At 44.9% G+C, this 26,410-nt stretch overlaps 1 protein-coding gene across 2 annotated transcripts in view; it reads left to right on the top strand.

Moving 5' to 3' along the window:
• NSD1 (nuclear receptor binding SET domain protein 1) overlaps positions 1–26,410 on the top strand; it is a 149,875-nt gene that overhangs the window by 6,963 nt on the left and 116,502 nt on the right. For both annotated transcript variants that reach the window (XM_069763951.1, XM_069763952.1), the window contains exons 3-5: positions 5,692–5,815; positions 11,301–11,470; positions 15,888–17,976. In XM_069763951.1, the coding sequence (XP_069620052.1) occupies positions 5,692–5,815; positions 11,301–11,470; positions 15,888–17,976 (2,383 nt within the window). The remainder of the gene's footprint in view (positions 1–5,691; positions 5,816–11,300; positions 11,471–15,887; positions 17,977–26,410) is intronic.

Below are 26,410 nucleotides of genomic sequence, written 5' to 3' on the forward strand. Positions count from 1 at the left end.
TACCCCTAACCCTACCCCTAACCCTACCCCTAACCCTAACCCTAACCCTATTCTAACCTTAGTGAAAAAAAAAAAAAAAAAATTCTTAATTTTTTTATTGTCCCTACCAATGGGGGTGACAAAGTGGGGGGGGGTGTCATTTACTATTTTTTTATTTTGATCACTGAGATAGGTTATATCTCAGTGATCAAAATGCACTTTGGAGCGAATCTGCCGGCCGGCAGATTCGGCGGGCGCACTGCGCATGCGCCCGCCATTTTGCAAGATGGCGGCGCCCAGGGAGAAGACGGCCGGACGGACACCGGGACGCCGGGTAAGTATAAGGGGGGGAGATTAGGGCACGGGGGGGGCATCGGAGCACTGGGGGGGGGCATCGGAGCACGGGGGGGGGCATCGGAGCACGGGGGGGCGGGATCGGAGCACGGGGGGGCAGCCACACTCCGCCCACGCACTTCCGCCCGCTCCCCCGCACTTCCTGCTGCAGCGGTTCTGCACATCAAATCGCAGTAAAACCCGCAGATATATTTTTGATCTGCGGGTTTTACTGCGATTTTGACCTCACAATGGAGGTCTATGGGTGCAGAACCGCTGCGGTTCAGGAAGAAGAATTGACATGCTCCTTCTTTTTTCCGGGAGCTATTCAGCGCGGCTTTTTTTTTACAATTTCCGGACCATGTGCACAGTGTGTCCTGTTTTCCATAGGGTACAGTGTACTGTACCCTGCATGGAAAACAGCTGCGGAACCGCAGCGGCAAAACCGCCGCGGTTCCGCGGTAAAAAACGCACTGTGTGAACATGGCCTCAGAGTTTTTGCTGCTTTTTTTTATTAGTGTTTTTCACCCACTGACTTGAATGAGTGTTGAAAAAACGCAGCAAAAATGCAAGTATCATTATTTGCTGCTGAAAATTTGAGGACATTAGCATGGACCAAGAGAAAAAAAAAACCGCACCGATACCTGCGTTTTTGACACAGCTTCTTTCCTGCCAAGAAGATCAGGTTTTGCTGCAGAAAAACCCCCTGCAAAACCGCCCTGTGTGAACTTACCCTTGTAATGTACTTGCAGAATTTAATCTGCAGCATGTCAATCCTCTGTTTGGTTTTGCCTGTGTTTTTCACCATTGATCTCGCTCAAATCAGGGCAAAAACACATCAAAAACATGCCTTTTTGCAACTGCGTTTTTCATGCCTAGAGGTGCAGGAATTTCTGCATCCATTTATGCAAAGTGCGCACATAGCCTAATAGACAACTATTTGCAGCAGTTATTTCTGTTGTAAAACCCAGAATGTTACAAGGAAAAACGCATAAAATATGCATGCTCCTGCTGCATTATTTTTCATACTTTTTTTTTTAACTTACACTTTTTTCCCCATATATTTGAATGGATCAAAGCGCTGAAAGAATTGACATGCTGCAGATTTGTGAAACCACTTTGAAGGCTCAAATCTGCAAGAAAAAAATAAGCGGCATGAGATTTCACATATCGAATTCACTTTGCTGGCACTGTAAAATGTTGCATTTGTCCACAGCAAAGCGAGTGAAGGAGCCCTAACCCAGTTGCTCTTATCTTTTGGTATGACAGTCATAAAAATGAATAGGAGTAATGGAAACAAGTAGCAAAACAAGCTACACTATTGGCGTAACTCCCGAGTTACTTATTCCTTTCTATGAGATTTCCCAAACAGCATAGTGCAGCTGTGCCCAGCTGTTTATAGCCCCCATCTGATGGTCGGGACCTAGCTGCACTGATTTCCTCTTATCTTGGTCACAATTGTAAGTAAAACGCCAACAAATGAAAAAATGATTTGCACAGATTTATTTTTTTGGTTCCCAAACCCATTTGAGGGGTTTGTTCGTAGATTTTGGAAAAACTGAGCGGAAAAATCCGCACAGAAATCTGCAACGTGGGCACATAGCCTTACATCTGCAGCCTGTCCATTCTTTGTGCAACTTTGGCTTTTTCCAATGCCGAGAGAGTTCTGCCATGGGGTGACTTTTCATCCGTACAGTTATACACTGATTATTATTTTTTGTAATGTCATGTGAGCATACCCTAAGAGTCTTATTCCTATACTGACAAATGCGTGTGTATAATGTAGTGGGGGATTACTCTCAGCATATGTCTTATGCCACTTTGGTACCTGCGGTGATGGCGTAATGTGCCTGTAGCTACTGGTCTGGGCATGAACCTATCATGGCTGCATTATTAATCCTGCAGTTTTGGTTGTCCATCTAAGTGTGCCATGTTCAGTATTTGCCGCAGACTTTGCTGCAAATACTGGGGTGTTGGCAGGAAAAGCGCTGCGTGACATAGATGCATATGTTTTTTTTTTGTTTTTTTCCCCCCTTCATTTAAATGGGTGAAAGAAATGATGTACTGCATATCCGAATCTTCTTCAAATCTGCCAGAAAAAAATAAGCCGCTTGTACATGAGCTTTCACAAATCTCACGGATACTGTACTTCTGTGTTTTTTTTTTTTTTCTGTAAGTAAACCACGTGGAAAAACACAGCGTGTGCATGTAAACGCAGCACATGAATGTGGGAAATCCTCATGTAACGTGGATTGGTTGATGAAAATCTAAAGCAAATTCGCTACTTTTGTATTTGCCTTAAACGGTTTGCTGCACTGGTAGTTGTTAGGAATGTCGTGGGCAAAATAACTTGCTAAAATCCAAGTAATTTACTACCGAAGTGGGCTGTGGTGAAATATGTGTATTTCGGTGCTACAGATTACATGAACAGAAGTGTTTTGGGGATCCCTCCTGTTTTTAATTATTCTTTATAAGGTTTTGTTTCCCATTGTGTGTGGTTATTTCACTATAGTCTTCCTATACAAGGACTCGCTTGATTTAGGGAAGATGCGTTCTGCCATGTGCACACGGTGAGTATTTGACTTTATCTCAATATTTGTAAGCTAATCAAAGAGTGGGTAAAAAAATCCAATCCTGAAGTGGTGATGTTTCTATTATACTTTTCCTCTGATTGCTCCACTCCTGGTTTTGGCCAAATTCTGAGGTAAAATACTGAATGTGTGCACATGGCCTTATAGAGCAACTAGCTATTGAACCCATTCTACACCCGGGTGGCAAGCATTTATATTGGGTTATGGTCTGCATCCTGGTATATGCTGCTTCCATCCTGCTCCCTAATCTTGTCATGTGCTGCTACCATCTTGCACCCCCATCCTGCACCCTCATCCTGTTTTGTGTGCCTCCATCTTGTCATGTGCTACTCTCTTCCTGAGCCCTCATCCTGTAATGTGCTCTTATCCTGCACCCCAATCCTGTCGTCGTGCTCCCATTTTGCTCCCCCACCCTGTCATGTACTACTCTCTTCCGGTGCTCCCATCCTGTCGTGTGGTGCTCCCATTCTGTCGTGTGGTGCTCCCATTCTGTCGTGTGGTGCTCCCATTCTGTCGTGTGGTGCTCCCATTCTGTCGTGTGGTGCTCCCATTCTGTCGTGTGGTGCTCCCATTCTGTCGTGTGGTGCTCCCATTCTGTCGTGTGGTGCTCCCATTCTGTCGTGTGGTGCTCCCATTCTGTCGTGTGGTGCTCCCATTCTGTCGTGTGGTGCTCCCATTCTGTCGTGTGGTGCTCCCATTCTGTCGTGTGGTGCTCCCATTCTGTCGTGTGGTGCTCCCATTCTGTCGTGTGGTGCTCCCATTCTGTCGTGTGGTGCTCCCATTCTGTCGTGTGGTGCTCCCATTCTGTCGTGTGGTGCTCCCATTCTGTCGTGTGGTGCTCCCATTCTGTCGTGTGGTGCTCCCATTCTGTCGTGTGGTGCTCCCATTCTGTCGTGTGGTGCTCCCATTCTGTCGTGTGGTGCTCCCATTCTGTCGTGTGGTGCTCCCATTCTGTCGTGTGGTGCTCCCATTCTGTCGTGTGGTGCTCCCATTCTGTCGTGTGGTGCTCCCATTCTGTCGTGTGGTGCTCCCATTCTGTCGTGTGGTGCTCCCATTCTGTCGTGTGGTGCTCCCATTCTGTCGTGTGGTGCTCCCATTCTGTCGTGTGGTGCTCCCATTCTGTCGTGTGGTGCTCCCATTCTGTCGTGTGGTGCTCCCATTCTGTCGTGTGGTGCTCCCATTCTGTCGTGTGGTGCTCCCATTCTGTCGTGTGGTGCTCCCATTCTGTCGTGTGGTGCTCCCATTCTGTCGTGTGGTGCTCCCATTCTGTCGTGTGGTGCTCCCATTCTGTCGTGTGGTGCTCCCATTCTGTCGTGTGGTGCTCCCATTCTGTCGTGTGGTGCTCCCATCCTGTCGTGTGGTGCTCCCATCCATATGCCCTGTACGCTGCTTCATAAAGGTTGATGGCCGTCATAAGATGCTCCATAGTATAATATGCCCCGTATGCTGCTCCATAAAGGTTGATGGCCCCCATAAGATGCTCCATAGTATAATATGCCCCGTATGGTGCTGCGATTAAAAACAAGAAAAATGACATACTCGCCTATTGTCGCTGGGTGCCGAGTGCTGGGGGCCTGAGCAGGCGGGGACACCGGCGCGCTATGGGGGTCAGGTGCTGAAGTCGCTGCTGGCTCAGGCCCCTGACACTTGCTATTTTTACCTGTCCCCGTTCCACCGCTGCATGCCGCTCCGTCTTCCGGGTCCTCTGGCTGTGACTGTTCAGTCAGTGGGCGGGCGCGTATTTACCAGTCATCGCGCCCTCTGACCTGAATGTCACAGGCAGAGGACGTGTAAGACAGAGCGGCGCGCAGTGGTGGAACGGGGACAGGTGAATATAGCATACTCACCCTCCTGGCACGTCCCTGCTTTTCCGTCGGAGATCGCGGTACGCGTTCAGTGCTTATGCATACAGCGATCTCCTGGGCTGCGTCACACTGTGGGGTTCAGACTGCACATTTGCTTGCGCAGCTCCCAGCGTTAATTATAGAGATGTAACAACCGGACACATCTGAACAGTATCTGTATGTGACATTCATTAGGCAGTAAAAATAACCTGGCACTGTTCTTCTCCAGGTCTGTATGACTACATTGATACTACAGAGATTTGTGTGCTGAGCTGGTGTTATTGATAGGGTTTTGTGGTATATACAATGGTTTCATTTACATTGTATTTTTGGGTTGTGGGAGTGCGACAACTGTAAAAACTGCGATTATGGAGTTTCAATCTCTTTTCATTCCCATTTTTATTTTATACTGTGCTCTATTTTACTATAGTTTTTCTCTATGTTTTTATACTCTTTAGGCCATAGTCACATGGCTTTTTTTTTCCTCTCATTTGAGAAAATCTGTTGATTATGCTAATCACACTCTGAAATTTTCAATTGTCTCTATTCATTCTGTCCATGAAAATCGGACCACTCTGTCATCCGAGCACGGGGTCCGATTTTTAAAAGTTTTACACAGACCCATAAACATGAATGGCGGAGGGCAATACGATAATCGGATACAACTCGGTCATACTGCAGTTTTTCTTCTCTCCTTGGACCAAAATTAAAGATGTGCACAGCCCCCAAAAATAACATGGGTGTAAGTGCTATTCATTAAAACGTCCGATCGCACTAATCCGATTTTTACAGTTTTGTTCACGAGACCTTACTGTGATTTCACATGTCTATTTTCACTGTCCTTGTTTAACCTGACCTAAGATTGCTTCTAGAAGAGGATGTTTTGGGCTTTGCTGGAGAACTTGTTTTTCATGTTAAATGCATTTTATTCCTTGTCTATCCAGAGACAACCAAGGGGAAAATTACCTGTCCGCATTTTTGAAGAAGGGGCTGTTGTGTGGGCAAAATTGGGTCAACGCCCGTGGTGGCCATGCAGGATTTGTGCCGAACCTCAGCAGGATGTCAACGGTAAAGATTATTTATTGCCTTCATGGTTGTATACTTGTGTCCAAAACCTTTGTACCATTAGAAAGTTCCATTGATTTGTATACTCATCATGTCATCAACTTATCACACACATTGCATCACTTGTCTGTGTTGTAGAAAATCTGATGCTTTTACTGATTTAGTGACTTTCATCTCAACGTGGTTTTTTTTTTCTTTTTCTTTTGTCTTTGACTGTCTACTGTCAGTGGCATCCATTTTTCCTCCATAAAACCAAAATTACTTTTTCCACGATTCTCCTAATATGTAAAAACAAATTGTACTGAGGTGCAACATAGATGGCATTTCTGGTTTCTCAAATTTCTTTTTTTTTTTTATACGGACCCATTGACTTGAAAGGGTGTGTATGTATGTATATGTGTGTATATATATATATACACACACACACACACACACACACACACACACACACACACACACACACACACACACACACACACACACACACACACACACACACACACACACACACACACACATATATATACACACACATATATATATATACACACACACATATATATATATACACACACACATACACACACACACACATACACACACACACACATACACACACACACACATACACACACATACACACACACACATACACACACACACATACACACACACACACACAAACATACACACATATATATACACAAACTGAAGGCATCAGAACCATGAATTAACATGTGGAATTATATACTTAACAAAATAGTGTGAAACAACTGAATTATGTCTTATATTCTAGGTTCTTCAAAGTAGCCACTTTTTGCTTTGACTGCTTTGCACACTCTTGGCATTCTCTTGATGAGCTTCAAGAGGTTGTCACTGAGAATGGTTTTCAATTCACAGGTGTGCCCTGTCAGGCTAATAAGTGGGATTTCTTGCCTTATAAGTGGGGTTGGGACCATCAGTTGTGTTGGGCAGAAGTCTGGTGGATACACAGCTGATAGTCCTACTGAATTGACTGTTAGAATTTGTATTATGGCAAGAAAAAAGCAGCTAAGTAAAGAACGAGTGGCCATCATTACTTTAAGAAATAAAGGTCAGTCAGTCTGAAAAATTGGGATAACTTTGAAAGTGTCCAAGTGCAGTGGCAAAAATCATCAAGCGCTACAAAGAAACTGGCTCACATGAGGACCGCCCCAGGAAAGGAAGACCAAGAGTCACCTCTGCTTCTGAGGATAAGTTTATTCGAGTCACCAGCCTCAGGCTAAGTTCAGATTGCGTTAGGGCAATCCGTTTAGCGCTAAGCGCTAGCGGATTGCGCTAACGCAATGTCTTTTTCGGGGTCGCGTTTAATGTCCCCGCTCTCGCAGATCCCTGATCTGCGAGAGCAGGGAACGGACCTCGGGCGCGCCGCGGACGCTGCAAGCAGCGTCCAAGGCGCATCACAAAACACCGGCACGTCGCTAGCGCGTGCCGAAAATGGCACGCGCTAGCGATGCGCGTTTCCATTGCTGCCAATGGGCGCGCTAACGGACGCGTTGCACGGCGTTAATTTCGCCGTGCAACGCTGTTCGTTAGCGCGGTCCCATTAACGCAATCTGAACCTAGCCTCAGAAATCGCAGGTTAACAGCAGATTAGAGACCAGGTCAATGCCACACAGAGTTCTACCAGCAGACACATCTCTACAACAACTGTTAAGAGGAGACTTTGTGCAGCAGGCCTTCATGGTAAAATAGCTGCTAGGAAACCACTGCTAAGGACAGGCAACAAGCAGAAGAGACTTGTTTGGGCTAAAGGACACAAGGAATGAACATCTGTGCTTTGGTCTGATGAGTCCAAATTTGAGATCTTTGGTTCCAACCACTGTGTCTTTGTGCGACGCAGAAAAGGTGAACGGATGGACTCTACATGCCTGGTTCCCACCGTGAAGCATGGAGGAGGAGGTGTGATGGTGTGGGGGTGCTTTGCTGGTGACACTGTTGGGGATTTATTCAAAATTAAAGGCATACTGAACCAGCATTGGTACCACAGTATCTTGCAGCGGCATGCTATTCCATCCTGTTTGCGTTTAGTTGGACCATCATTTATTTTTCCACAGGACAATGACCCCAAACACACCTCCAGGCTATGTAAGTGCTATTTGACCAAGGAGAGTGATGGGGTGCTACGCCAGATGACCTGGCCTCCACAGTCACCAGACCTGAACCCAATTGAGATCGTTTGTTGTGAGCTGGACCCCAGAGTGAAGGCAAAAGGGCCAACAAGTGCTAAGCATCTCTGGGAACTCCTTCAAGATTGTTGGAAGACCATTCCCGGTGACTACCTCTTGAAGCTCATCAAGAGAATGCCAAGAGTGTGCAAAGCAGTCATCAAAGCAAAAGGTGGCTACTTTGAAGAACCTAGAATATAAGACCTAATTTCAGTTGTTTCACACTTTTTTGTTACGTATATCATTCCACATGGGTTAATTCATAGTTTTGATGCCTTCAGTGTGAATGTACAATTCTCAGTCATGGAAATACAGAAAAATATTTAAATGAGGTGTATCCAAACTTTTGGTCTGTACTCTATATTATAATAATTTTATTTCTACAAACTGACATTGGACCTGTCTGTGATGTAAAGCCATTTATACCTATATACTATAATGGTTTGTACTCTAAATCTAGGAGAGTTTTCCCATTACCAAAGTAAGTTGCTGCTCTCCTTTGCAAAGTTGGCTCTATGCACCCACTATCACGCTTTTCTATTTTGATTGCAAGCTCTTGTTCCCTTTACTGTTATCCGATTCATTTAATTTTCATTACTTAACCCCTTTCTGACATTAGACGTACTATCCCGTCGAGGTGGGGTGGGCCCCTATGACCACCGACGGGATAGTTCGTCATATGTGATCGGCAGCGTTCACGGGGGGAGCGCCGCCGATCGCGGCCGGGTGTCAGCTATTTATCGCAGCTGACATCCGGCACTATGTGCCAGGAGCGGTCGCGGACCGCCCCCGGCACATTAACCCCTGGCACACCGCGATCAAAGATGATCGCGATGTGCCGGCGGTATAGGGAAGCTTCCCTGAGCCCCCCGCAGCAACGCGATGTGATCGCGTTGCTGCGAAGGTCTTACCTCCCTCCCTGCCTGCTCCAGCCCCGGATCCAAGATGGCCGCGGATCCGGGTCCTGCAGGGAGGGAGGTGGCTTCACAGAGCCTGCTCAGAGCAGGCACTGTGAAGCCTGCAGCACTGTAAGTCAGATCAGTGATCTGACAGAGTGCTATGCAAACTGTCAGATCATTGATCTGTGATGTCCCCCCCCCGGGACAAAATAAAAAAGTAAAAAAAAAAAAATTTCCAAATGTGTAAAAAAATAAAAAAAATATTCCTAAATAATGAAAACAAAAAAAATTATTCCCATAAATACATTTCTTCATCTAAATAAAAAAAAAAAAAAACAACAACAATAAAAGTACACATATTTAGTATCGCCGCGTCCGTAACGACCCAACCTATAAAACTGGCCCACTAGTTAACCCCTTCAGTAAACACCGTAAGAAAAAAAAAAAGAGGCAAAAAACAACGCTTGATTATCATACCGCTGAACAAAAAGTGGAATAACACGCGATCAAAAAGACAGATATAAATAACTATGGTACCGCTGAAAGCGTCATCTTGTCCCGCAAAAAACGAGCCGACATACAGCATCATCAGCAAAAAAATAAAAAAGTTATAGTTCTGAGAATAAAAGGATGCAAAAATAATTATTTTTTCTGTAAAATAGTTTTTATTGTATAAAAGCGCCAAAACATAAAAAAATGATATAAATGAGGTGACGCTGTAATCGTACTGACCCGAAGAATAAAACTGCTTTATCAATTTTACCAAACGCGGAACGGTATAAATGCCTCCCCCCAAAAGAAATTCATGAATAAAGCGATCAAAAAATGTCACGTGCCCGAAAATGTTACCAATAAAAACGTCAACTCGTCCCGCAAAAAACAAGACCTCACATGACTCTGTGGACCAAAATATGGAAAAAATTATAGCTCTCAAAATGTGGCAACGAAAAAATATTTTTTGCAATAAAAAGCGTCTTTCAGTGTAAAAATCCGCTAAAAAACTCGCTATAAAAGTAAATCAAACCCCCCTTCATCACCCCCTTAGTTAGGGTAAAATTAAAAAAATGTATTTATTTCCATTTTCCCGTTAGGGTTAGGGCTGGAGCTAAAGTTAGGGTTGGAGCTAAAGTTATGGTTAGGGTTCAGATTACATTTACAGTTGGGAATAGGGTTGGGATTAGGGTTAGGGGTGTGTCTGGGTTAGAGGTGTGGTTAGGGTTACTGTTGGAATTAGGGTTAGGGGTGTGTTTGGATTAGGGTTTCAGTTATAATTGTGGGGTTTCCACTGTTTAGGCACATCAGGGGCTCTCCAAACACGACATGGCGTCCGATCTCAATTCCAGCCAATTCTGCGTTGAAAAAGTAAAACCGTGCACCTTCCCTTCCGAGCTCTCCCGTGTGCCCAAACAGGGGTTTACCCCAACATATGGGGTATCAGCGTACTCAGGACAAATAGGACAACAACTTTTGGGGTCCAATTTCTCCTGTTACCTTTGGGAAAATACAAAACTGGGGGCTAAAAAATAATTTTTGTGGGGGGAAAAAAAGGATTTTTTTTATTTTCATGGCTCTGAGTTACAAACTAGTGAAACACTCGGGGGTTCAAAACTCTAACAACACATCTAGATGAGTTCCTTAGGGTGTCTAGTTTCCAAAATGGTGTCACTTGTGGGGGGTTTCTACTGTTTAGGTACATTAGGGGCTCTGCAAACGCAATGTGACACCTGCAGACCATTCCATCTAAGTCTGCATTCCAAATGGAGCTCCTTCCCTTCCGAGCCCTCCCAAAAAAAAATGAGCTTGCTTGATATTTTTCACGGATTACGGACACTGCCCCAAGTGAAAATCAGTGGGGCCACAAAAACGGAAGCTTGTTTTTGCGGTGCACCGTAAAGAACGTATTTGTGTATCGCCTTTTTTTTTTTTTTTCTTCCCACCCTACTATTCCAAACCAGAAAAACGGGCTGCAAAAATCACGGCAAGTGTAAAAGAAGCCTTAGATCCTCGTATGTTTGGGACCTATGGAGAAAACCTTTAGTGGAAATGGGTGACAGCCAGTTTAGAATAATAGATTATTCCTGTCTGTAGGATTGGAATAAAAATGTGAACCCAGATACCCTCCATGTTTTTCTGTATAAATGTATCGAGCAATAAAATCTGGTGAGTTTTAGTGTAGAGCTCATATTGTTAAGCTGGGAAAGAAATGCTGGAGTATCAGCTGGGTGTCCTTATTATGAAGGTGTCCTTTATGTAGTAGACACTTTAGGCAACAGCGATGTCACTCCCTGTTGACATATAATGGGGATTTTTATTTTGGCAAGATTAATTTATGTAGTATTCTTTGTTACTTACACTTCCCCATGAATATTCTCTATTTTCCAGAAGCGGGCACTAAAAAGCCACCGTGGCAGTATTATGTTGAAACTTTGGGAGACCTAACTGAGAAGGTTTGGGTCCCTGCTAAGGCAGTTGTTTCTTTCAAAGGAATTTATCAGTTTGAACGATTACCAGACCCACGACATCCTCAAAAACTAAAGGAAGGGCCACTCAAGGTAAGAAATGTTCTTCCCACTAAGGAGCACGTCAATTGGAGATCATCCAAAAACTGCCAATTTACATAAGATTCTTTCTTTTTTTTTTCTTGCCTGTTGACTCCCATTTAAACCCCATACTTATGTGACCCCTAATTATGTTCTTTTATGATCTCTATAAAGTCCCCAATCTCCCAATGAAAGTTTTTTAGTGAGATGTCATTGGCTCAGAGACAATGGTCTTAGTATGTATTACGGTTAAAATTTCATATCTGGGTAAATTAAGTTCTTACCCAGAACATATTAGTAAGCTAAATCTTTTATCATTTTCTCTGGTACACTGTAGAACACCCTGAAGAAGCTCCTATCCTTAAATGAGCAGGTGATCTACAGCTTTTAGCAGCTACTTCTTGTTGGTTTATTTAAGGAGTTTAACTGTATAAGTCATGTGCCTTTTTGTCTTTAAAGGATTTGTCCTGCACTGGTCATTTCCGCATCAGAGATTAGTACCAATGATACATACCTGCCGAGATGCATGCACATGGCCTATTCTAATGTAGAAAACGTGTACCTGTCTTGTGTAGGTCCTAACATCAGCGGCACCGCTCACCTCTGTTGTGGAAGTGAGCGGCACTCAAAAACCATTTTATAATTTTTCTCCTGTGGGCTTACATGGGAGAGTGGGGGGCGTTCAAATCAATTTCTAGCTTCCCATAGATTTGGTCTCAAGTCATCAATATGTTAAATGTACAAATAGTTCAAAATTGTATTTTCCCTCCTAACACTACAAACCAATATCTACCAAAATAGAATAGATCAAGCTACTAATTGCAAATCAATGTCTTCAGTTACCGTATTTTCAGACCATAAGGCGCATTTTTTTTTTTTTTTTTTTACTCCAAATTTGGGAGAAAAGTGTGGGGTGCGTCTTATGGTCCAAATGTAACGTGGGAAGTGGGCAGCAGCGGAATGGGATCGCACTCGCAGGAGGCATGAAAATGTCGCTTTTAAAGCAATCCGGCGCTGGGGAAACCACGTGGTCCTGATGCTTAAAGTGAAGGAATATTCATTAGCCGCTTCACCGCCCACCTGTTGGCAGTGGGTAGGGAGCAGCAAATGAATAATCTTTCACTTAAACAGCGGACCCACATGATTTCCCCAGTGCCATTCGGATTCCTGCAGCGGCAAGGGAGATCGTGCGTTCGGTGGAGGAGGGGGCAGGAGCAGGGTGCCACAGGAGAGATCGTCACATGACAGCACAGAGCCCTCCCTTTTCATTGTCCCCACAAGTCCTGCAGACAAGGCACTAGAATCTGCAAGCTTCTTCTTATGACCGGTAGAGAGGCAACAAGAGTGAGGGCTCTGTGCGGTCATAGGATGCTCCAGCTCTTTTTTTTTTTTTTTTTTTTTTTTTTTTACCTCCCCACAGTGTGGCTGGCTGGCTGCAGGACCTGCACAACCTGTACAAGGAAGAACTAATTAAAAGGTTAGTTATTACAACACCTAAAAAAGCACTATGCCACTCCTGTGGTGAACTATAACTCCCAGCATGCCATAGGATCTGCAGGACACACTGGGAGTTATAGTTCTCCCATGGGATCTTTAAGCAGCACTCCAGTGTTATTTTTCAGTGCTGGAGTGGTGCCTAAATTATAATCCCTATGCCCCCATTCTTATGCTCACCCTCCACCCTCTTCATATAGTACTTTGCAGACACCACACTGGTCCCACAGCAACATCTTCTACTCGTAGCTTCCAACATAATAACCTGCTATTATATAGAATAACACCACATATAATAGTATGTTACTTATGTTATTAAATATTTCAACACTTTTTTTTGCTTCAATTCCCCCCCCTTATTTTCTACCTCCAAAACCTGGCTGTGTCTTATAGTACAAAAAAATACAGTGGTTTCTTTTGTCAATGTACAGATAAAACCTTACAAATTCACATAAAAAGTATGCCGTTTTCCCATTTGGTATACATGGTATAAGTTCCAAAAAGAACTTGTATGTAAATTTAGACCTATTAGTAATCATTCAATACCATGTGTATCCCAAGATAATGTCAATGAACGCTCGTCTCAGAGCAAAAACAGGACCATGTATTTATTTTCTGAAAAAAAAATAAATTAGCTATTACACTTAGAATGATTCCATGTGTGCCCAAAAAATTGTTCAATTACCGTATATTTCGGAATATAAGATGCATCGGACTATAAGACGCACTCGGGTTTTAGAGGTGGAAAATAGGGAAAAAAATATTTGAAGCAAAAAAGTGGTAAAATATTTAACAACATAAATAACATACTATTATATGTGGTGTTATTATATATAATAGTATGTTAACATGTTGAAAGCTGCGGGACCAGTGTGGTGTCTGTAAAGTATTATATGAAGATGCTGGAGGGTGAGCATAAGAATGGGGGCACAAGGCTTATATTTAAAGCACCACTCCAGCACTGAAAAGTAACACTGGAGTGCTGCTTTAAGAACCCATGGGAGAACTATAACTCCCAGCCTGTCCTGCAGATCCTGTGACATGCTGAGAGTTATAGGTAATCACAGGAGTGGCAGAGTGCTTTATTGTGTGTTGTAAAGACCAACCTTTTAATTGTGCCAGCCACTGTGGTGAGGTTAAAAGCTGGAGCATCCCATGACTGCACACGCAGAGTCCTCCCTCTTGTTGCCTTTTCACATGACCGGTCATAAGAGGAAGCTTGCAGATTCTAGTGCGGTGTCTGAAGGACCTGTGATGATGTCAAGAAGTGGGAGGGCTCTGTGATGCTCCAGTCCGCCCACTTCATGACATCACACAGGTCCTTATGCCTCAGCATCCAGCACAGCCCAGGCAGGTATGCAGCGATCTGGTCTCCCCTGGCCCCATGCTGCTGCCCCCTCCTCCACTGGTCACAGATCTCCCCAGCTGCTGCAGGAATCCAGCGCTGGGGAAACCATGTGTGTCCCTGTTTAAGTGAAGGAATATTCATTTGCTGCTCACTGCTCAGTTCTGTCAGATTGGCTGGGAAGCGGCTAATGAATATTCACTGCACTTTAATCATCGGGATCATGTGGTTTCCCCAGCACTGCAGCCAGGCAGTAGGGACATTTTTTCTGCCTAGTGTGAGTGGGATCACAGTGGATCCCACTGGCCGCTGCCCCCTCCCCACATGTTACATCCGGACCATCAGACGCACCCACACTTTCCTCCCAAATTTGGAGGAAAAAAAGTGTCTTATGGTCCGAAAAATACGGTAATTGAATATAACCAAGTGTTAGGACTTCAGTTCATCTCATAATAAACAATTCACCATAAAGCTTTACAAGAAGAAACCTAAAACATTATGGCTTTAGGAATGCGTTGATTGAAGAGTGGTAAAAAAAAACACTTAAACACTGATTCATTGTAGTGTTTTCACCAGAAATCTGGTTTAAAACACTGATAAGTTGTAAAATGGGGCGTAAAAATGTAGACTTTTGGTGCTTTAAGACTTAATTTTGCCTGACTCCAGCAAAATAGACTGGGCCAGAACGAGGGCCTGACCCCACAGCTTGTCTACTTAATGATTAGCTGTGGTGTTCCTTTCACCATAAATCTTGCTTTGGTCCCTTACTGGAGTAAGTTTTGTGATGAGGTACACCCCACTTTTTATACGTGCCCCAGTCATTAACAGGCATGCACATTTAATGAATCAAGAGAATCTCACCCCAAGACACCCCCTCATAAAGAAAGGTGTTGTTAAAACCAGTCTTTATGAATCTGGACCTTAAAAGCATTGTCTGGCCTTGGGGTACAAGTCTGCAGTCATTCTAACAGCGCATGCACTGCACAATGTCAAGATTCTCCGGCGCTGAAAGTGGGCAGACATGTGACCACAAATATCTGATTTGTATACTTTCAGCCACATTCCGACTAGACTCATCCGGTCTCTCTCAATACACTTGCATTGAGCAAGGCCGCACCATCTAGTCAGCATGTGGCCACATGTACGCAAATCACAAACTTGCAGTTATGTGCCCGGCATTGGAGAATCCTCCCAGCGTGTCACATAGTGACTGCAAACGTGTACCCTGACATTGGACTACCCCTTTCATTTTAAATGCCAACAATTGACTGGTCTTTTTAAGGGATAATGGAAGCAACAAGAATGCAATGTCCAATGGTAAACCTCTTTACTTAAAAGGGTTGTCCAGGCTTCTGATTAAAAAAAAAAAGAAAAAAAAGTGCGTGCTGTCATTCACTGACTGCAAATAAGTTACTTTCATACTTTTTTGGTCATATTTCGATTAAACGAGTGTTCACTGCACGCGGTCAGGTTTCAGGAGTCTGCAGTCAGTGCCTGCAGACTATTAGATCCGCAATCCCATTTAAAACCTGCTAAATATGGATGTTTCTTTACACTTACATTTTTTCTTTATTTTTTTTTTCTTTTAAGATTCCTTCAAAACTTCTAAAATTATGGCAGTCGAGTATTGCGCATGCCTTGGATTGTCTTTCCAAAACAGACTATGGAGAACTTGCACATCTTGGAAGTGATGATGACCAACAAGTGGATTGCATTGGGAAGGAGTTCAATGGCACAATGAATAGTGGACTAAATGGCTTTTTAAAATCCTCTCTGTATCACTCACTCCCATCACCTTGTGATAACGTAAACTCTGTTAATAAAAATGAAGGCCCTAGCCATAAGCCTATAAATAAGACTGCTGTCAAGACCAAACAGTTGTATGAAGAATCCGTTAATTCTATAAAACCAATGTCTCCTGATCATTTGTATAGCAAAATCAATGATACAAAGTTTACAATGGCGCCCTACCAGAAAGACACTGCCAGGCAAGGATTTAAAGATGCTTTCAGCCTTAACCAGGTTGATGGCTCCAGTGCAACTAGTTGTGACGGGACGTCCAGCATTTCCTCAAAGTTGTTTAAAAGGAGTGCTGGTCCTGTAGAGCAAGAAACATCATGCAATGACAATGTGTCCCTCCCAGAAGACACCTTTAAACCACAAACTGTTCTTGCCAGTCCTCATTCTAAGCACTACGTTCAATCAGAAGACAAATTGTGTGTAGGAATGAATAAAAGCAAGAAACGTGTGAGGGAAGACCCTGTGTCTAGTCCTTTAAACTCAAACAAGAAGCCTGCCACATCTAAAGTTTCGAAAGACTGTGACAAAGACGCTCAATTGTCTGGTAAAGAGTATTCTGCAATGACCAAACTGGACAGTCCAGATACACATATTAAAGCCTCTTCATCTGGTACTACACTTGCATCCTCCTCAGATTCTTCCCCAAACTCTCCAAGTCCGGTGTTGAGTAACAGTTTTACCAGTGAAGGTACCCATTTAACGAAAGATGAAAACATGCCTTTAACCGAAGATAGCAAATCGTATTTAGATGAGAAACGCCAATCATCATATCCCAAACATGAAAATGTCAAAGTGGACTTAAAATCCATCTCTACATCTCCTAGTAAAAATGGGAATGTATCTACAGTTGGCATTGATTTACATGGACGATCTTGTGGTCGTTTACAGGCTGGGGAGGTGAAGAAGTTAATGTCTGGACTAAAAGAGCCATCGGGCAAGGTAATAATAAAAGAGGAAAATTGTGAAAGTTCAGACTCTAACATATCTCTGCAGAATAAAATACCTATGGAACCAGGTTATGAATACAGCACTCTGTTAATGATGATCAAAGATATGCATGATACCAAAGCAAAGGAGAGGCAGCTTATGACTGGACAGAAAACCGCTTCCTTGCATAGTCGTAAAGACGTCTCTCCTGAAAACCAATCCTTAGTGGTATGTGACCAGTCAGTGACTGGAATAAAATCTGAATATAAGCTTAATGATAATGCCAGTTCTGATGTTGCTTGTTCTTCTGTGGTACCGTCTGGTGTACCACCTCTGCCTCTATCCACAGGCCATATGGAAGATTCTAGATGCCCTAATTATAAAGTGCCATGCTCAAACAAAAGATTTATAAAACCATGCATCCTACAGAAAAGAAGAATCCAGGCATCAGAAAACCTAACTGCTGGAAAATTAATGAACTTTAAGTCTGAAGACAAATTGTTTTCAGATCTTGCACAACACTCATCGGCACCTGGTCGGACAGAGCTGGATTCTTCCTTCCATCGTAAGCCATCTCCTAAAAGAGAGACCCTACCGAAAGAAAGTGTAGGCGCTTTAGTACAGTCGACTGTAGAAACCACTGATGCAATTCTAGAAAAACCTCACCAAAGCCGTAAATCACTTTTATGTTACAAGGAGCTGGGTGAACCAGAGTCTGAGCTGAGTAATGAGTGCCTAGGATGGGATGAGTCTAACTGTGTGGCACCGAAAAAGCGTTGGCAAAGGTTTAAGCAAGAAGAACAAACGGGTCCAAGCAGTAGGTCTTGTAGCCTTCCTATTCCCATTCACTGTATTAAAGAGGAGGCAGAACCTCAGCAGCAGGACTCTGATGCCATACGTTCAGCAACTGGGCTTTCTGATGATGCAGCTCAAGCAGAGTCACCAAAACAAGGTAATCAAACCTATTATAGAACTTACCTGTGTTTGTATTATGTATTTGTGATTTTGCAGGCCACATATAGGAGATAATCACACGTGTATTTTTGCCTCAAAGATCCACATAAAAGTTCAGTTAATTTACATGTAAAAAATAATTTAAATGTTTCATCAGCATTTACATAGATTTTTTTTTTTAAAAGCCCTATACTGTAGAATAAAACTATTGCCCCAATTTTGTCAACTTACTTTAATTCTTTTTTCTTTTTCCTCCTTTGCTCACAGCTTAGAGGCAACGGTGCCTTATAGCACATTTGACAAAAATGCCTATATGTGGCCAAAGTACAGGGCACGCCCAAAAATCCTTAGGGCAGTCCCACACGTCCAGATAATTCCGGTACCGGAAAAATCGGTACCGGAATTATCCGTGTGCCCGTGCGTTTCTGTGGCACATCAGTGTGGCACACGTATGCCGCCCGTGTGCCCACTGGGTACCACACGCACCATGCAGGAGACAGCGCTAAAGTTTAGCGCTGTCCCCTGCATCTGGTGCTGAAGCCTCCATTCATATCTTCTCTGCAGCAGCGTTTGCTGTAGAGAAGATATGAATATTCCTTTTTTTTTTGTTTCTCGTGTTTAAAATAAATATCCATGTCCCCACCCCCCTGTGCGCCCGCCCGCTGTTCTTAAAATACTCACCTGGCTCCCTCGCTGGCGCTGCTTGCTGTCCTGGCCGCACCTTCTACTGTATGAGCGGTCATGTGGGGCCGCTCATTTACAGTAATGAATATGCGGCTCCACCCCTATGGGAGGTGGAGCTGCATATTCATGACTGTAATCGGCGGCCCCACGTGACCGCTCATACAGTAGAAGGTGCGTCCAGGACAGGAAGCAGCGCCAGCGAGGGAGCCAGGTGAGTATTTTAAGAACAGCGGGGTGGTGGGACGGGGCTGGGGACATGGATATTTATTTTAAACACGAGAAACAAAAAAAAAAAAAAGGAATATTCATATCTTCTCTACAGCAAACCAGTGTAGCGCCATCTCCTGCACGGCACATGGACAACGTCCGTGTGCGGTACGTGTTTTACACGGACCTATTGCCTTTAATGGGTCCGTGTAATCCGTGCGCTCTCACGAACACTGACATGTCTCCGTGACACGGTCCGCAAAAAATCAATGACATCTGCACAGATGCATTGATTTCAATGTGTCTACGTGTGTCAGTGGCTCCGGTACGTGAGGAAACTGTCACCTCACGTACCGAAGCCACTGACGTGTGAAACCGGCCTTACACATACTTTTATGGGCATATGCTTATATTAACATAATGAATAGCCCAAACCAGATACCAAATGCACAAAGCTATACAACTACACCAAGACAATTGGGGCCAAGTGGCCTAAAACAATTGGTAGAGCAATAAGGAATGAAATGGCTCCGTGTTTAAATGTTGCTTTGCAGCGCTGGGTTCAAATCCCAACAATAACAACGTCTGCAAGGAACTTGTATGTTCTCCCCATGTTTGTGTGTATTTTTGTGGGGTACTTCAGTTTCCTCCCACACTCCAAAGATCTACTTATGGTGGATTTAGATTGTGAGCAGCACCTATGTAAAGGTACCGTCACACATAACGATATCGTTGCTTTTTGTGACATAGCAACGATATTGTTAACGAAATCGTTGTGTGACAGCGACCAATGATCAGGCCCCTACTGGGAGATCGTTGGTCGCTGGGGAAAGTCCAGGACTTTATTTCGTCGCTGGATCACCCGCTGACATCGCTGAATCGGCGTGTGTGACGATTCAGCGATGTCTTCACTGGTAACCAGGGTAAACATCGGGTTACTAAGCGCAGGGCCGCGCTTAGTAACCCGATGTTTACCCTGGTAAACATGGTAAAAGTAAAAAAAAAAAAAACACTACATACTTACATTCCTCAGCGTCAGCTTCCCTGCGTCCCCCAGTATCAGCGCCGGCCGGCCGTAAAGCAAAGCAGACAGAGCACAGCGGTGACGTCACCGCTCTGCTTTCCGGCCAGCGCGCTTACACAGTGCAGGGAAGCTGAGGCCGGGGGACGCGACAGGAATGTAAGTATGTAGTGTTTTTTTTTTTACTTTTACAATGGTAACCAGGGTAAACATCGGGTTACTAAGCGCGGCCCTGCGCTTAGTAACCCGATGTTTACCCTGGTTACCCGGGGCTTTCGGGATCGTTGGTCGCTGGAGAGCTGTCTGTGTGACAGCTCTCCAGCGACCAAACAGCGACGCTACAGCGATCGGCATCGTTGTCTAGATCGCTGCAGCGTCGCTTAATGTGACGGTACCTTAAGTGAGTAAAATAATATACCCCAAGAGTGACTCAGATGATGACTGGGAATAGTGGGAAAATCCCCAGTGGAATTAGACTAACCTTGTGTGTGTTTCACATTCGCTTCTTCCAGGGGATGTGCGTAGAGGGTGGCAGAGATAATTTTTATATGGTTACTTGCCAATGAAGATGTGAAGTGATTCAAATCTGTGCTTGCACCAACTGAATAGTGCAACAAGAATCAGTCTTCATCCAATGTAATCAGTCCTTGACCAGTCCTAACGCTTCAGAAGACAAGTCACCGTGTAGAACTGATAGTAGGCATTTGTACACCACTGATAATGGGATGCGGAGGTGACTCATAGAGTAAGCTCGCTAGCCGAGCCAACAAAAAATGGATAACACCAAAGATGAGGCATTGTAAAAGGAGAAGAAATATTGTAACGTCTGGAACATCATTATTTACAATGTGGACATAAAGGTAATGTATGTAAAATAGGACCATAATCCATATGCAGTGTAAGGTGCTAAAATTGTAGGGGTAGTGAATGAATAGAAACAAAACCAGACACCCTATAAACAATTAAAGCAAAGGGGCAAAACGTAGAACCTCGTCCAATCCCCTGATTTGGGTGGCGTCCACCTTCATACCGTAATCCAGTTGAGCTAGATTCTTCCTCCCAATTTCCCCCGTGCTTATCAAAACTGACCCGGTCAATGTTCTCAAAAGGCCAGCATCAGAGCCATGAGCAAATTAGAAGCGTGCTTGTATAGGTTTCGATTGTGACGCGTCCATGGTATTAGACGCATTTCTTTAAATGTCCCTGATGTGCTTTAGGCCATGTTAACACGTTCTTTTATTGCAGTGTTTTTTTTTGTTTTTTTTTTACGCAAACTTTCATTTGCCTCTGAGGGTATGTGCACACGTCAGGATTTACTAGCAGAAATTTCCTGACAAAAAACGGACATTTCTGCCAGAAATCCGCGTGTTTTTTTTCGCTTTTTGGTGCGTTTTTTGTGCGTTTTTTTCCCCAAATGCATAGAATAGGGGTAAAAACGCAGAAAATCTGCAAAATTAATGAACATGCTGCTTTTTTTTACCGCAATGTGTTTTTTCCCGCAAAAAAAAAACGCATCTGCACAAAAATTGCAGAATGCATTCTAAATGATAGGATGCATATATCTGCAGTTTGTAATGCGTTTTTATCGCTACAAAACCTGAATGTGTGCACATACCCTCACAGTACCAAAGTCAATAAGATTTCCAAAATCTCATGCACAAACCTTGTTTTTTTTTCCTGATTGTTTTGTAAAAAGAGCTTGTTTTTTTACAAAATGCAACTTGTCACTTTTCAGCGTTTTTTGCAGTTTTTTACCCACTGAAAGCAATAGTTCAAAAACTACGCCAAAAACGTGTCAGGTTTTGCTACATTTTTTCTGCCAAAATCTGATGAAGTTGAATCCATATTATTTTTATTTTATTTTTTTATACACTAAGCTTTATCAGCATGCACAAGAGACACATGTACCCTGACCAAAATGCAGGGTACATGTGGCGTAAAGTACTGTTTCCTCAGTGTTACAAGTAATATGTCGTGAAGTCCGAAACTCTTACAGTCCATTACCCAGCATGAAAGGGCACGCAGGTTGCAAATTAGGACAAGTGGCACAGTTTCTGGGGTAAAAATTAGTGATGAGCGGGGGCGTGTCCTAGCTGGCCATGTGAGCGGACGCAGGGAAGAGCGCTCCTGCTGCCAGAAGGACAAAGAATCCTGTTTTAACCCCGATTTTCGGGGATACTTACTAGCCTCCGTCTGGCTGAAGGTCCGGAGAGTGGAGCGGTGGGTCCGGACACGGCGGCGATGACTAGGAGGCGGCAGAAAGACGTGGGCTCCGGCGATGCAGGAGCTGGCCAAGATGGCGCCGACGCTAGAGAGGACGCTGATGAGGAGAACGCCGCATGTCAGCGGCGCATGGAGGTGGCTGCGAAGCTGCAGCAGTATGCCAGGGTGGAGGCTGCTGAAGAGGCAGAACAAAGATCCGGAGCTGGAGCTGACCAGGAGGTGGAGGAAGCAGGCACGGCTGAGCAGCATGAGGTACAGAAGGGGAAAGAAGGAGGCAGCATGGCGGGGGCTAGTGGGGGACCTGAAGACATATCGCAGGGAGAGGAGCCGACTCTTAGGGATGTTATTACCCTGATCTCCTCATGCCAGCAATCCCTAAATTCCCTAGCCCAGGGGTCCCCAACTCCAGGCCTCGAGGGCCGCCAACAGTGCAGGTTTTCAGGATTTCTTTAGTATTGCATCGGTGGTAATGTGATCATCTGCACAGGCGATGATTCCAACCCCTGTGCAATACTAAGGATATCCTGAAAACCTGCACTGTTGGCGGCCCTCGAGGCCTGGAGTTGGAGACCACTGCCCTAGCCCAACAGATGCAGGAAGTTAAAGGGGACACGGCACAGATTAATGCGGCCCTACAGAAAATGGACAAACGTATAGGAGTGGTGGAGGAGAGGGTGAGCACGGCAGAAGATCACATAGTTAAATTACAAAAAAGCTGAAAAGAAGTTCGCCCAAGCAATAGCCGAGCTCGCTGCCAAAAATGAGGATCTGGAAAATAGGTCCAGAAGGAATAGCATACGTATAGTGGGGCTGCCTGAAAAGACTGAGGGGAGAAATCCCACAGAGTTTGTTGAAAACTGGCTGCTGGAGAAAATTGGGAGCACGATATTGACAAAAGTTTTTGCTGTTGAACGAGCTCATAGGGTCCCGCCGCAGCCCCCTGCCCCAGGAGCAAATCCCCCGTACCATGCTTGCTAAAATACTAAACTACAAGGACAGAGACATTATCCTTATAAAGGCTAGAGAGATGGAGGATCTGACAGCTGGAGGTCAGAAAATCGCCATTTATCTGGATTATTTCACTGCGGTTCAGAAGCAGCGGATGAAGTTTACTGGAGTCAAGCGACAACTGAGGGAGCTGGGAGTGCAGTACTCAGTGATGTTTCATGCCAAGCTGAGACTGGTGGCTTTTAATAAGACTCACTTTTTCCTGACACCGGAGGACGCTACCCAGTGGCTTGACACTAATGAGAAAAAAAGCTGAAAGGAATGGGCGACTGACATATCGGCGAGATTTGGTTGGGAATTGTTTTCTGTCGCTGGCGGAGCGTTCTGCGCTCGTTAGCATTGGTTAAAGAGTTGAGCAACTGCTGAGGGTTTTGCTGGGCCATGTTGAGGGAATGGCCGGAGGGGACAGTACCGACTACAAAGTATGGGGGAGGAGGGCTATGCCGGGTACTGTAAATTGGTTTGGTACTTTTTCTATATGTTCATATAAGTTGGAATGTTAAGATATAATAAAGTGAAAAGTTGGGGGAAATTATGATTACTATGGCAGCGGGATGCGAATGGAGAGGGTTAAGTAAGGGAGAGTGTTCGCAGTGGGCACTCTTGATGAGAGGAAGAATGCGTTATTTTCCCGTCTCCCATGACAGCACACCTGAGAGAGAGAGGGATCCGCCCAGTCGGGACAGGAAACCTACCGAAACAAAAGGGCGGTACCTCTCCCTCGCTTCAGTTGGGTTTCCTGTCCTGACGGGAACCCTTGTGCTGAACCACGGCGGTACTTTTTTGTTTTTATTTTTTCGTTGATAGAAGATCCACTTACCCACTCCCGTCCCGGCACTTGAAGAGCAGGCAGGACGCCTGTATGTCGGCCTTCGGGACGCTGGTAGCGCCGTCCGCAGATCCTTCGGGCTCTTGCGCACGTGCGGGCGTCGGTCCAGCGCAGTCCGGATCTCTGGAGCCATTCTGCGGCTGCCACGCCGCTCTCTCCCCCTCTGCTGGAGCGACTTCCGGGTGCGCGGCTGGCGTTCAGTGCAGAGCACGCTGGGTATGGGCGTGCCTGCGTGACGTCAGAGAGGCGCGCCGGATCCAAGATGGCGGCGCCCATGGATTGAAACGCCGGTAATTATGTGAGCTCTCCGGCGGTGTTCTGGAGGGGGAGAGGAGCAAGAATTGTTACCGAAAGAGGCGGGGAGCGCTGTGGAACGACCCCTTATTAAGGGGGTGGCTGCAATAGATCGCTGCTCATTCCCATACAGTTTCCAGAGATGGAGGGTATGGAGCAGCAGCAGCTATTACAGCAGCAGCAGCAAGAGCCCTTATCAGGCGACACATCTGCTCGTCATCATCCTAAGAAGAATAGCCGCTCGAGTGGAAGGAGCAGCAATCATCCTAGTCGGACGTCTCAGGACTCTTCGACATCCAGGAGGAATGTTCCCCGTGCTCCCAGTCCGCCTCGGAATCCGGTACCCTTTATGGTCAGCGGGTGGTGAGTGATCTACGTGAATGTCACCCTGGTGGTAATGGGCTACATTTTCTGTTTACTTGGCAGGCGCCGAGGAAGGCTAGTTCCAAGACAAAGAATAAAGAATGTGCCCTCTGTAATGTCCCATTGGCAGTTCAGTGGCAGAAAAGTCTTTGTATAGATTGTATTCAAAAGACTATCCAGGAAGAGACCCCTGACTTTGCCTCTAGTCTTAGAGCAATAATCAGAGCCGAAGTACAAGACTCTGTTAAAGCAGCCCTTAAGAAAAAGGGTAGTAAGCACCCTGAACCAGTTTCGGGTTCTGAGGTATCTCCTTCTGATGAGGAAGGTCAGGAGGAACCGTTATCTCCCTGCTCCTCTTCTCCTAAGTCCTCTGGCTCCTCTTCTGATAGTGATGTTGGGGGCCGTCCGTGCTTTCTTACTGAGAACACGGACAAGCTAGTAAAAGCCGTTAGAGCTTCAATGGGCCTTAAAGATGAGAAAGCGGCCAAATCCCTGGAGGACATAATGTTTGGGGGTTTAGAGGAAAAGAAAAAACGCACCTTCCCAGTCAATTCCAGAATAAAAGCCCTTATAGAAAAAGAGTGGAGGAAACCAGAAAAATCGGGTAATCTTCCCTCGGCTTCTAAAAGACGTTACCCCTTTGAGGATAAAGATTCAGAGACTTGGGATAAGGTTCCGAAAATCGATGGTGCGATGGCTAGATCGTCTAAAAAATTATCCCTTCCCTTAGAAGATTCTGGCGTATTAAGGGATCCTTTAGATAAAAAAGCGGATGGGTTCCTAAGACACACCTGGGAAGCAACCGCAGGGGGCTTGAAACCAGCAATCGCAGGAACCTGTGTCTCTCGCTCCCTTATTGTCTGGCTGCAGCAGATAGAGGAGCAACTGAAGTCTAAAGCCCCGAGAGATGAAATTCTAACCAATGTAACTTTGGCTAAAGGTGCAGCTGCCTTCGTAGCGGATTCCTCTGCAGACTCTGTAAGACTGGCAGCTAGGGCTGCAAGTTTATCCAATGCAGCTAGACGTGCTCTCTGGTTGAAGGGATGCCCGGGGGATCTACCTTCAAAAAATAGACTTTGTTCTATACCATGTGACGGCCATTTCCTCTTCGGTCAAAAATTGGAAGACATTTTAGAGAAAGCAGGAGATGGGAAAAAGGGATTCCCTCGTTTTCCTGTGGACTTTAGAAGGCCTTATTTTCGGAGGGGCAAATTTAGTAGAGGCCGCCCCCCGGGAGATAGAAGGAATTGGGACTCCAGAGACAGAAGGGGATCTGGATACATGTTTAAAGGTCCCTCAACATCGGCGAAAAAGCCCTCCCAATGACGCCAGGCCAGTGGGGGGGGAAGGCTTTCATCTTTTCTCCCAGCCTGGGTAGACATCTCCCCCAGTCATTGGACTCTAAAGGTCATCGAACACGGCCTAAGAATAGATTTTGTTTTTTCCACCGCGACAAACTTTTGTTTTAACGCCCCAAAGAAAGACTCCAGAGGAGCAGCTAGCCTTGGAGGCAGAGGTACTGGAGCTCGTATCAAAACGGGTTCTTGTGGAGGTCCCGGGGGAAGAGCAGGGAAAAGGTTTTTACTCTCTTTTTCTCATACGAAAACCAGACGGGTCCCTGAGAACTATTATCAATTTAAAAAATCTAAATCGGTCAATAGTAAACTGCTCCTTCAAAATGGAGTCAGTAAATACGGCCATAAAACTTATTCCCAGGTTGCTTCATGGCAGCCATAGACCTGAAGGACGCCTATTACCACGTCCCAATTCATCAAGACCACCAAAAATACCTAAGGGTGGCGG

The sequence above is a fragment of the Ranitomeya imitator genome, chromosome 4, assembly GCF_032444005.1.
Source record: "Ranitomeya imitator isolate aRanImi1 chromosome 4, aRanImi1.pri, whole genome shotgun sequence".
Taxonomy (NCBI): domain Eukaryota; kingdom Metazoa; phylum Chordata; class Amphibia; order Anura; family Dendrobatidae; genus Ranitomeya; species Ranitomeya imitator.